General features: G+C 33.4%; 1 protein-coding gene across 3 annotated transcripts in view; it reads right to left on the bottom strand.

Moving 5' to 3' along the window:
- LOC136025298 (clathrin light chain-like) overlaps window positions 1–11,850 on the bottom strand; it is a 33,077-nt gene extending 21,227 nt beyond the window's left edge. For 2 of the 3 annotated variants that reach the window (XM_065701189.1, XM_065701190.1), the window contains exon 1: window positions 11,696–11,850. In XM_065701189.1, the coding sequence (XP_065557261.1) occupies window positions 11,696–11,840 (145 nt within the window). In that variant the 5' untranslated portion in view covers window positions 11,841–11,850. The remainder of the gene's footprint in view (window positions 1–11,695) is intronic. The other variant, XM_065701191.1, reaches the window with a different exon arrangement.
- Window positions 11,851–12,520: the final 670 nt, after the last annotated feature.

Raw genomic sequence — 12,520 nt, 5'->3', positions numbered from 1 at the left:
TCGGTTACGATTTTTATTTCTTTTTTTTATAATACAAGACCGAAATTACTCCTCTAGTCAGATTATTATAGAATTTCCGAAAAAATATTCTTTTTTAGGAGTAAGACAATTTCAGAGCCTAAACAATGTGAAGTGTTGCATAGCATGCAGTTCAGAAGCCAATTTTAGAACATATTAGAACATACAACATACATTTTAGAACATTTTAGATACATTTTAGAACATACAAGTCTTTGAAAAATAAATTTTCCAAACTTGGAAAAAGAGGGTGTGGAATTGCAATGCATTTAAGAAGAAATAATTTCTTCAAGGCCTCTGACAAGGTTGCCACTGAAATCCTCCTTAAATGACTAATAAATATGCAACCAGGCAAGATCAAAAATAACTCATTCCCGTTCATATTTTTAGGACAAAAACAAATGTAAAAAAAAAACCGTTTTTCATGGCAGATTAAATATTTTTTATTCTAAATGAAAAATCTATAATAACCCTTTATTACTTCAAGGGATATTGCTGGATATTTCTTTTCAAACAGTTCGTGGTAACGAACTGTAGTAAGGAGCGACCCGGCTCAATAGTAACCAAAACTCTAAAAAATAGAATTTTGATATCAATAGCTACATCAAAAGAATCGCATTTTAATGCTGATTTTAAATATATAAGTTTCATCAAGTTTAGTCTTACCCATCAAAAGTTACGAGCCTGAGAAAATTTGCCTTATTTAGGAAAGTAGGGGGAAACACCCCCTAAAAGTCGTAGGATCTTAACGAAAATGACACTATCACTTTCAGCGTATCAGAGAACCCTACTGTAGAAGTTTCAAGCTCCTATCTACAAAAACGTGGAATTTTGTATTTTTTGCCAGAAGACAAATCACGGGTGCGTGTTTATTTGTTTTTTTTTTTTGTTTTTTTTTCTTTTCCCCAGGGGTCATCGTATCGACCAAGTGGTCCTAGAATGTCGCAAGAGGGCTCATTCTAACGGAAATGGAAAGTTCTAGTGCCCTTTTTAAGTGACCAAAAAAATTGGAGGGCATCTAGGCCCCCTCTCACGCTCATTTTTTTCCCAAAGTCAACGGATCAAAATTTTGAGATAGCCATTTTGTTCAGCATAGTCAAAAACCATAATAACTATGTCTTTGGGGATGACTTACTCCCCCACAATCACTGGGGGAGGGGCTGCAAGTTACAAACTTTGACCAGTGTTTACATTTAATAATGGTTATTGGGAAGTGTACAGACGTTTTCAGGGGGATTTTATTTTGTTTGGGGATGGGGCTGAGGAGAGGGGGCTAAGGTGGAGGATCTTTCCTTGGAGGAATCTGTCACGGGGGAAGAAAAATTCAATGAAAAGGGCGCAGGATTCTCTTGCATTACTATAAGAAAACAATAAAAAATAAACATGAAAACGGTTTTTCAAATGAAAGGAAGAAGTAGCATTGAAACTTAAAACGGACAGAGATTATAACGCGTATGAGAGGTTCTAAAAATACTTTATCATAAAGAGCGAGGTATTTAGGAGGAGATAAATACCTTCCTCTTTATGCCAAAGTATTTTTAGTAATTTCAACTATTTATTTTACGGCCTTTCTGATTCAGGGGTCATTCTTAAAGAATTGGGACAAAACTTACGATTTAGTGTGAAGAGCGAGGTATTAACGAGGGTACAAACCCCCTCGTATACATAATAAAAATATAAGGTTATGAAAGTTTGTTATGTAAGTTAATTCTTAAGTTACGTATATTTTTTACTAATAAAAACGTTCGTTAAAAATTAAAAAGTCTAGTTGCCTTTTTAAGTAACCGAAAAATTGGAGGGCAACTAGGCCTCCTTTTCCACCCCCTTATTTCTCAAAATCGTCTGATCAAAACTAAGAGAAAGCCATTTAGCCAAAAAAAAGAATTAATATACAAATTTCATTTTAATAATTTATGTGCGGAGAGCCAAAACCAAACATGTATTAATTCAAAAGCCTTCAGAAATTAAATAAAAAAAACTAATTTTTTTAGCTGAAAGTAAGGAGCGACATTAAGACTTAAAACGAACAGAAATTACTCCGTATATGAAATGGGTTGTCCCCTCCGCAATTCCTCGCTCTTTACGCTAAAGTTTGACTCTTTGCCACAATCCTACTTTTTAAAACAATTAAAAGCTTTAGCGTAAAGAGCGAGGAATTGCGGAGGGGACAACCCATTTCATATACGGAGTAATTTCTGTTCGTTTTAAGTCCTAATGTCGCTCCTTACTTTCAGCTAAAAAAATTAGTTTTTTTTATTTAATCCCCTAAAGGGACAGTATTGGAAACCAATAATGTTTCCAGACAGAGGATGAAGAGTAGGAATTTAAGGGAAATGAGCAACTCTTTTTCAACACATTATTTTTATACTTTTTATACTTTATTTTTCAATACTTTTTCAATACATATCAGCTTAAATTTCACCCTGCAGGTTGCATGCTGTTACCTCAATTGACTTGATACATGCAAAAATAGCCCTTTCCTAAAATCTATAGCTTACTTATGCCTATGAGCCTTTGCATTATGGTTTAAACAAGATATATTTACATGGTTTTATATGGTCGGGGATAAAGGGCAATTGAGTTTAATCGGGCCACACATTTAAAAGAGTCCCGCTTTACCATCAAAATGAACAAAGAAAATTTGAAATTAAAGGCAAACTGCTTTTAATGATAATGGATAGATTAAGAATTATTAAAATAATTAAAAATATACTTATATTAAGTCTACATTGCTGGATGAGATTTATTAATGTGTTTATTATTATATAATAGTTGCTTTATAATATTAAAAACTGATACCCGTAAAAGTTCATGCTTAAAGTAATGACTTTAACCGGGATATTCCTATACTAGAGAGATTTTGTACAACATACGTGAACGATTTTACGTACGTAAACTACTATACAGATAGTATATTTTGTTTTTATTGTAGGCTATTCAATACGGTTGCCTCAGTTGCACCAGCCATTGTAGGATTTAATGACTGATCAAATATATGGCCATACATGAAAAATCAAAAAAATCATTTGGTAGCTATGTTAAGATGTCGGCTACAGAGCTTCAAAAAAGACTTTTTGCTAAGCAAACAATAGACCTTGTTCAACAGAAGTTGTTGAACCAACAACAAATTTGGTTGTATATGATATTTGAAAGGTCATTTTCTATTGCTCCGTTTTTAGCAGAACGTAATACCGCGTTTACAGGATCCATTGAAAACTTAGGCGATGCACGAGATGAGAATTTTCAAGGGTATATTTGAATTACTTGGAAAATTTGGTCCAGTAATACAGGATCATATACAAAGGATTGCCGCAAAACAAATATACCGTACCAAAGTTATTTAAGCAAAACAAAAGGAAACAATGACTTAATAGTAAAAAAACTTAAAAATAAAATTATTGATAGAATAAAATATGGAAAATAAGCTTGCTGTGATTCTTGGTTATACTCCATATGTCAGTTTTCGGAAAACAAATGTCTCTTAGCATCAGATATATTTCGAATGGAACATTACCAGGCTCGAATATTGCTATACGTGATTATTTCATCAATGAAATAATCACGTTTATATTTTTTCTGTTAAAATAGGAAATTCAAAGGTTAGAGCTTGACATCAACAAAATAAGAGGGCCAGGCTACGATAATGGTTCGAAGCGGGTGGAGGAGTGGGGGTGGATGGAGTTGCATTTGGATTTTCGTTGCTACCCTAGAATGAGAGAAGGTGATTGCTTTTTTTTCTTTTTCTTATTATTTTAATTAGTTTAGGATGCTTCTAGGAACATTTATGTAGTTTATTATTATTATTACTACTATTAATCTAGGATACCTTTAGGAATGTTTATGTAATTAACCGCTATGCTTTAGGAAAATTTAAATTTTTCCCTAGCGTAGAGATTTACATCTGTAATAGTTTATATTTTTGTTTATTATGTAAATAGAAGTCAAAAGTCAAAGTCATGAAGGAAAAACTCTCAGGGGTGCAAGCTAGACTCTTTAAGTGGAAATCCATGGGCATTTTTTACTCCTTGCGTTTGTCACAACTATAACCTAGTAATGGGAGATGTGACAAAAATTTGCCCAGAAGCTTTAACCTTCTTTGGTATTCTCCAGGGACTACATGTTTTGTTTTTGTCGTCTTCAGAAAGACTAGTACTTCTCAAATATATTAAATGATTTACTGGGAAGCAGCTTTGCAATATCAGGTGCGAAGGTCCAACTCAAAGCATAGAAGCAGTGAGATGTTTTTATGATTTTAACGGGTGAATTTTATCATGGTCTTTTCGAAATATCAGGAATTTACGAAGATTCAAAAAATAAACGCGAAGCAAAATCCCTGAGAAATGCGATAACAGACCATAAATCTTTAGTATCACTGATTTTTTGGTATGATTTACTTTTCAAAATCAATTATGTTAGCAAGGAACTTCAAAGTGAATCTGTAGACATATCCATTACACTTTCTTTATTTCAAAAACTTTTAAAATGGTTAAGCATATATAATACTATAGCACTATATATATAGTACTATTGACTTACTTGACTTAAGTCTCCTGCCGGGCACTGCTCGGCGTAGAGAGTGACGTCTGCCTCCTCCACCCACTTCGGTCCATGGCGAGTATTTGCTCTTCGCCCTGTCTGATGTTTGCCATCGCTAAGAACTCGGACAGGCTGTCGGACCAACGTTTCTTCGGTCGGCCTCGAGGTCGCTTCCAACCAACTTTGATTGGGTCGAAGTCATAGATCATCTTTACGGGTAGATGTGGTGGCATTCGAAGCAGATGCCCGAGCCATCGTAAAGTTCGCTCGGCTGCTTGAGACGAAAACCAAGACTGCTTTGTGATCTGCAGAAGCTTTTTATTGCTGACGAAGTCAGACCATCGTAGGCCCTCAATCCTCCTCAGGCTCTTTGCATGAAATACGTCTATTTTCTTGAGGGTTGCAGCTGATGCTTGCCATGTCTCAGCTCCGTAAAGCATCACAGAACCGACTAGAGCGTTGAAGATCCGCAGTTTCGTTGTGCGACTGATATTTGGTTTTCGCCAGAGGTGACGGTTCAGTCTACCCATGACAGAAGACGCTTTAGATAATCTTGCCTGCAGCTCGGGGAGAAGTGAGCCATTTGAAGAAATTACGGAGCCCAGGTAGGTGAAGTCTTTGACAACCTCGATGCTAGTGGTGCTGTCCAGGCTAACTGGAGAGTTAACAGCAGGAGAAGACGGGTCTATGGCCATAATTTTAGTTTTGTTCCAGTTTATATGCAGTCCTACTTTGGCAGCCTCTTCTCGCAGAATTCGGAGCGCTTCCAGCAGCTGCTCCATGGAGTCCGCCAGAATGGCCAAGTCATCGGCAAAATCGACATCTGTGATGGTATGATATCCGAATTTGAGCCCAAAGCTGAGACGTGAAGTGGTTTTTGTCATAACGTAATCTATGATGACATTGAAGAGCTCTGGGGCCACTGCAAATCCTTGGCGCACCCCTGTCGTGATTTGAAAGAACGGGCTGCGCCGACCATTTACTTGTACACAGCTCTCCGTCCCATGGTGCAGCGCCTTGAGAAGTCTGCAATATTTCTCGGGTAGGCCAGTCAACTCTAGGATCCGCCAAAGAGCTTTTCGATCGACTGAGTCAAATGCAGCACGGAAGTCAACGAAGGCAATAAATGCTTTCTGTCGGAACTCTGTGGTCTTCTCTACTATTTGTCGAATCGTGAAAATCTGCTCGATGGTTGAACGATCCGACATAAAACCAGCTTGCTCCGGTCGCCGGATTTTTCGAATGATGCTCAGACATCGATCCAGCAGGACCATTGAAAACAGTTTGTCAGGGACTGACAGTAGGGTTATTCCCAGGTAGTTGGAGCAGTCGCTTCTCGAGCCTTTTCTCTTCCATAAGGGGATGATGACACCCTTCCGCCAATCCTCAGGAATTATCTCTGTTTGCCAGATTGTAGAGAACAGGGTGTGTAGAAACAGGAGCATTGCAGGACCTCCATATTTTAGCAGCTCTGAGTTTAAGCCACAGATACCCGCAGCTTTATTATTCTTGAGTCTTTTTACTGCATGTCCAATTTCTGAGGGGCTGAAAGGCTCATCTGGAGGAACATCTGTTCCAGGTCTTTGACTGCAAGGTTGGCTGGGACTATCATTAGGAGGCGCAGACGGACCAGTATTGTTGAGGAACGAACAGAAGTGGTCCTTCCACCGCTCAAGACAAGAACCTTCGTCAGAGAGAAGTGCACCATCCCTTGACAGGACGGGACCCAAGGTGGGAGTTTTATTTTCAGTGAGGTCTCGGAGATGCTTGAATAGGCTCCCCATGTCATATATATATATATATATATATATATATATATATATATATATATATATATATATATATATATATATATATATATATATATATATATATATCTATATATATAAAAATAAGTTGTCTGTGTGTGGATCTGTGTGTGGATCAGGTGACGTCATGTTTGTCCGCATATGACGTCTGAATTATTTCACACTAATACAAAAGAAGAAAAAAACTAAAAAAGGTAAAAACTACAAAAAAAACTAAAAATAAAAAAAAAACTAAAAAAGCTAAAAAACTAAAAAAAACTAAAAAAAGGTAAAAATCTAATAACTAAAAAAAAACTGAAAAAAATAAAAAAAGGCAAAAACTACAAAAAAAATAAAAACTAATAAAAAAACTAAAAAAGCTAAAAAACTAAAAAAACTAAAAAAAACTAAAAAAAGGTAAAAAACTAAAAAAAACTAAAAACTAAAAAAGAAAAAAACTAAAAAAAAGGAAAAAACTGAAAAATAAAAGAGAAAAAGAAAACTAAAAAAATATGAATAAATATATATAAAAATAAGTTGTTTGTGGGTTATGTCTGTCTGTCTGTCTGTCGAGTGACGTCGTGTTTGTCCGCATATGACGTCTGAATTATTTCACACTAATACAAAAGAAGAAAAAAAACTAAAAAAGGTAAAAACTACAAAAAAAACTAAAAAGAAAAAAAACTAAAAAAGCTAAAAAACTAAAAAAAACTAAAAAAAGGTAAAAAACTAAAAAATAAAAAAAACTGAAAAAACTAAAAAAAGGCAAAAACTAAAAAAAAACTAAAAACTAATAAAAAAACTAAAAAAGCTAAAAAACTAAAAAAACTAAAAAAACTAAAAAAAGGTAAAAAACAAAAAAAAACTAAAAACTAAAAAAGAAAAAACTAAAAAAAAGGAAAAAACTGAAAAATAAGAGAAAAAGAAAACTAAAAAAATATTAATAAATATAAAAAATATAAATATAAATATAATATAAATTAGCAATCAACAAAGCACCGAGACACAAATGACGACCGGGACACAGGGAGTATAAATGACGACCAGGACATAAGTAAAAAAAAAAAACTAAAAAAACTAAAAAAATGGTAAAAACTACAAAAAAACTAAAAACTAATAAAAAAACTAAAAAATCTAAAAATCTAAATAAACTAAAAAAGAAAAAAAAGAAAAAAGGAAAAAAATAAAGGAGAAAAACAAAACTAAAAAACGAATGTATATACAGACCGGGACACCGGGATACAAATGACGACCGGGACACAGGGAATATAAATGACGACCGGGACACAGGGACACAACTACAATGGGGACGCCGGGGGGCACAGGGGGATATAAATGACGACCGGGACACCGGGACACAAGGAATATAAATGACGCCCGGGACACTCAAAGAGAAATCACAGACTGGAACACCGGGACACAAATGACGACCGGGACACAGGGAATATAAATGACGACCGGGACACAGGGACATAACTACAAAGGGGACGCCGGGGTGCACAGGGGGATATATAAATGACGATGGCGACTCAGGGAATGGTCGATTAGCAATCACCATCAACAAAGCTCAAGGGCAATCATTAGAATCATGAGGTATAGATCTGAATACGGATTGTTTTCCCATGGACCATTATATGTTGCATGTTCAAGAGTCGGTAAACCTGACAATCTATTTATATGCACAGACAATGGGACAGCAAAGAATGTTGTATATTCGCAAGTTTTACGTAGTTAAAAACATATATATATATATATATATATATATATATATATATATATATATATATATATATATATATATATATATATATATATCTATCTATATTCACAGGTGGGACATAGGGACACAACTACAATGGCGCGTAACTAATATGGCGCGTAACGACTTACGAGCGCGGGGGGGCTTGGGGGGGGCGCGAAGCCACCCCAACAGCTAGTATATATATATATATATATATGCTATATATATATATATATATGCTATATATATATGCTATATATATATATATATATATATATATATATATATATATATATATATATATATATATATATATAGCATATATAGTATTATAGAAGTACTGGATTCGAACAAGTTTTAGTTCAGACAAAAACTCTTGCAGAAGATTTGGAAGTATCAGATAACAGAGTTTCGAAATAAAAGGCTTCAGAAAAGAAAGAAATATATTTCATTTATTAAGGCTATCAAAGACCCAATAAATCCATACAAGATAATTTCTTAATGCTGTTTTAGACCAAGCTACGGAATCACTAAAAGATCGCTTTGAACAGTTAAAAAATCATAATCAATCATTTGGATTTCTTGGAAAATTTTAAAATATGGAAAAAGAATTACTTTAAAAATATACAGCTGAATTAGAAATTTCTCTAACAGATTCTAAATTAATTCAGAATGATGTAGAAAAAGAGAAAGAAGCTGATATAGACGTAATGTTAGTTGAAGAAATGGAAGCTTTAAAATTTATTTTTTGTTCTGATTTTTTCTTTTTTGAAAATCTGTTTAAAATGTTAAACTTTTTATTGGATATGGATAAAGCAATGGCATTTCCAAACTTATTTATTGCTCTCAAATATTCTTAAAAATTCCAGTGAGGGTTGCTTCTGGAGAAAGATCATTTTCAAGGCTAAAACTATTAAAAAACTATCTGAGACAACGAATCAGGATAGATTAAATCGTTCAGCAATTTCATGCCAACTGAAAGTGACGATGCAAGGAAATAAGGTTTTCAGATAGTTTTAGAAGAAAACTTAGAAATACGTAAATTTATCTATTCACATTTGGCGATGTAAATTAATATTCAATAAATGTTTTGTATTTTAAATATTCTTATTTTTATTTTGTGCAGATGCTTAGATATCTGACGATCCATGACATTTGATATATTTATACATATACACTGAATTTTACTTCAATAATAAATAAAGAGTCTGCAAAAAAAAAATAAAAAAAAATCGAACAGCCCCATACCTATTCAATCCAGGTCTATCTATGATGCAGTAGTCATCACATCTATTTTCCACACATTAGAAACCAGTAAAAAACACTTCCTGATTAGTTAACATTTTTCTTTTGTGGCAAGACAGAAATAGGAAATGGTAAGAGAAGGTCAAGAAGAGACAAAGTATAGTTTGTTGGATGGAAGGGGAGGGGGATTAATGAGAGATGTGATACCGAGAGGTTATAATAAATGGCTATAAAAATTTCTGGCAACATTGGACAGTTTTGGCCTACTCAATACAAAAATGTTGACTACATCCAGTATAAATATCTATAAAGTGGTAATTTAAAACAATGACATATGCTTTCAGCTGAGGATATACCATTAGCAGGACTAAATATGACATGCATTTGAGGGCCTCTGCCCTCAAATGCAGTCTATAAAATTTACTTTTTATTCACTGTAATGTCACTTTCAGTAAATTTCAAGCATATTGTAAGGAGTGTTTGGTGATTAATTTACTTATAATTTCTTCTTTTCTTCTACCATTTGTCCTATTTATCCTTAATAGCATTTTATATTTATACCATTTGTCCTTAATAATTTCTTCTACCATTAGCAGGATTAAATATGACATACTGTAGCAGAGGCCCTCAAATACAGTCTATAAAATTTACTTTTTATTCACTGTGTAATGTCACTTTCAGTAAATTTCAAGCATATTGTAAGGAGTGTTTGGTGATTAATTTACTTATAATTTCTTCTTCAAACAGGTGGTGCATCACATTTCAATGCAAAAAATTACATCAAGGAAGTTCTTTCAACAGTATAGAGAAATATAGGCTCGGGTTTTTACCCTTTGCATGTAGTGGAGGCTGAGCTAGCACAGTCACACCACTAACTCTCACCCCAAGCCAAAGAATTTGCTACACCAAGAAATGAAGTCTCATCACAAAGGACATAAGATTACAACTCCAGCAGGCTGTCCACATTGGGTGGCCAAGAAAAAATCTTACAGTTTTGGTAAAACTACCATATATATATATATATATATATATATATATATATATATATATATATATATATATATATATATATATATATATATATATATATATATATATATATATATATATATATATATATATATATATATATATATATATATATATATATATATATATATATATATATATATATATATATATATATATATATATATATATATATATATATAGAACTTACCCCTCTTCCTTAACAGTCAGTCCTCTTTAGGCCTGTATGGATAGTGAGAAAATATCTGTACGTAAAGGAGAGAAAAAGACCAATGCTTCATAACATATGAACAAAGAAGGGAAAATAATAATTGAACAATAAAATAAAAAACAAAAAAAAGATCATAACCAAAGGCCCAAAGTAAGTTAAATTTAGTATACTCACAATAACACTAACAAATTATGTGTTTATATGTACATTACAGGGGAAATTCCACCTTTAAAACGATTTGTAATTCCTACTACCCTTAATAAACTTTGGATATTAGAAAAGAAAACTCTCTTGATATACCAAGCTATTTTTGATTTTGTGCAAATATGAAAATATTACACAAAAAAAAGGTATAAACAAAGTTCCAAAGCTGCCAGTAACAGAATTCGACAGAATTCCAAAAGCTGCCAATACTTTAGCAGCACAACTTGTGTTTTGACAGCTTTCCTTTGAGAAAAAAGAATTTTTGCATTTAAAAATAGTATTTTCAGACAAAATCTACCAAGAAATTTGAAAATTACCAACTAGCATTGCTACTTTGCTACCCCACTTTTTCCATGATGATACACAAAATATTTACACACATTCTATGTAGATACACCCATAGAAAATATAAAGGAAGGGGAGGATGATTCACCTAATTTTCCAAAGTTTAGAAATGTAAAATGCAAACATAAAATTCTCACATCCAATCAATAAGATATTTTTAAACCAAAATATCTTTCTGGTGAAATTTCCTGAAACAGTAGGGGAGTGGGGATGTTTTAGTTGGTTCTTACACAGATCCTTTCACCATGTTTGCAAGTAGGCCATAGGTATAAATAGTATTGTCACAACACAATTTCAATATCCTAGTCTATTTGAACTGTCTTGTCCCAAGTTAGGCTAAATACCCCAACCCCAAATTCTCGAGTTTTTACACAAACAAACTCCATATACCTATACTCTTATAAACTTTTATACAAATACACCTGTTTCATGTTTCTTTATCAAACTCCAGCATGTCTAACATGTATTTCCCAAAACAAGGAAAGGTAGGAGGGCTTTTAGTTGGCCATTAAATAGATCCACCATATGTGCAGATGGGTCAGAGGTACCAATTGCATCTTTATAAGAAAAACAAAATACCTTGTTTGGGTTCAACAAATGTACTTGGGATTTCCTGTTTTATATCTAAGTCATCAACAATGCCTGCAAGGTCATTTTGTTCTCTAGCAAGAAACTCTGCTGCTGGGTCAACTTCTGCTGTAAAATCATCTCCAAAGGCACTCATTTCTGAAAAAAAAGCTTAGTTAATTGAAATTGACCTCTCATGGCTAAAGACTTGTTTCTGCCACCCTAATTGCTGCTAGAATTTTCTTTTTATAATTGAAACAGAAATGTTAACTAACCAAACACTTGATGCCAACAATTTACTGAAGACCATAGTAGATATTTCAACATTTTGTTAAAGTAATTTTCAGATTTTATAGTGTTTCCTTGAGGAGAGGTCAAACCACCAAACAAGCCAAGTGGTCAATCAACCATTAAAAGTTTACCTTTCACTTTTACAATACACAAATTGCAAGAAGCCATCAAAGTTAAAAGCTTTTGTAGGAGGAAGCAGTTGAGGTATGTACTTCAAAATACCCTCCTATTTGATCATTGAAGCTCTAAAATCATACCCTTCAGGTGAGTTTCATTGACCTTCCTCAACTACTTTCCAAGATTTTTTCTGTACTATAAGTTGGCTTATCCTATCTACCTTTTAACTCCCTGTTCATAACCCAAGGGATAAATATATACAAATACATTATAAGACCACACTGGCTATACACAACATGTGGAACAATGGAGAGAAAATAAATAAATGAACAAAAATAAAAAAATCAATAGTTGAGAAAAACAGGAGTAGTGTCAGTTTCAGCATGTAGAAATAAATATCTAGGAACCTAACTGTTTGATTAGAAGTTT

This window comes from Artemia franciscana, chromosome 3 (genome assembly GCF_032884065.1).
Source record: "Artemia franciscana chromosome 3, ASM3288406v1, whole genome shotgun sequence".
Classification (NCBI taxonomy): domain Eukaryota; kingdom Metazoa; phylum Arthropoda; class Branchiopoda; order Anostraca; family Artemiidae; genus Artemia; species Artemia franciscana.
Note: the sequence above shows the minus strand (reverse complement) of the source record. Positions and strands in the feature narration are given on the sequence as shown.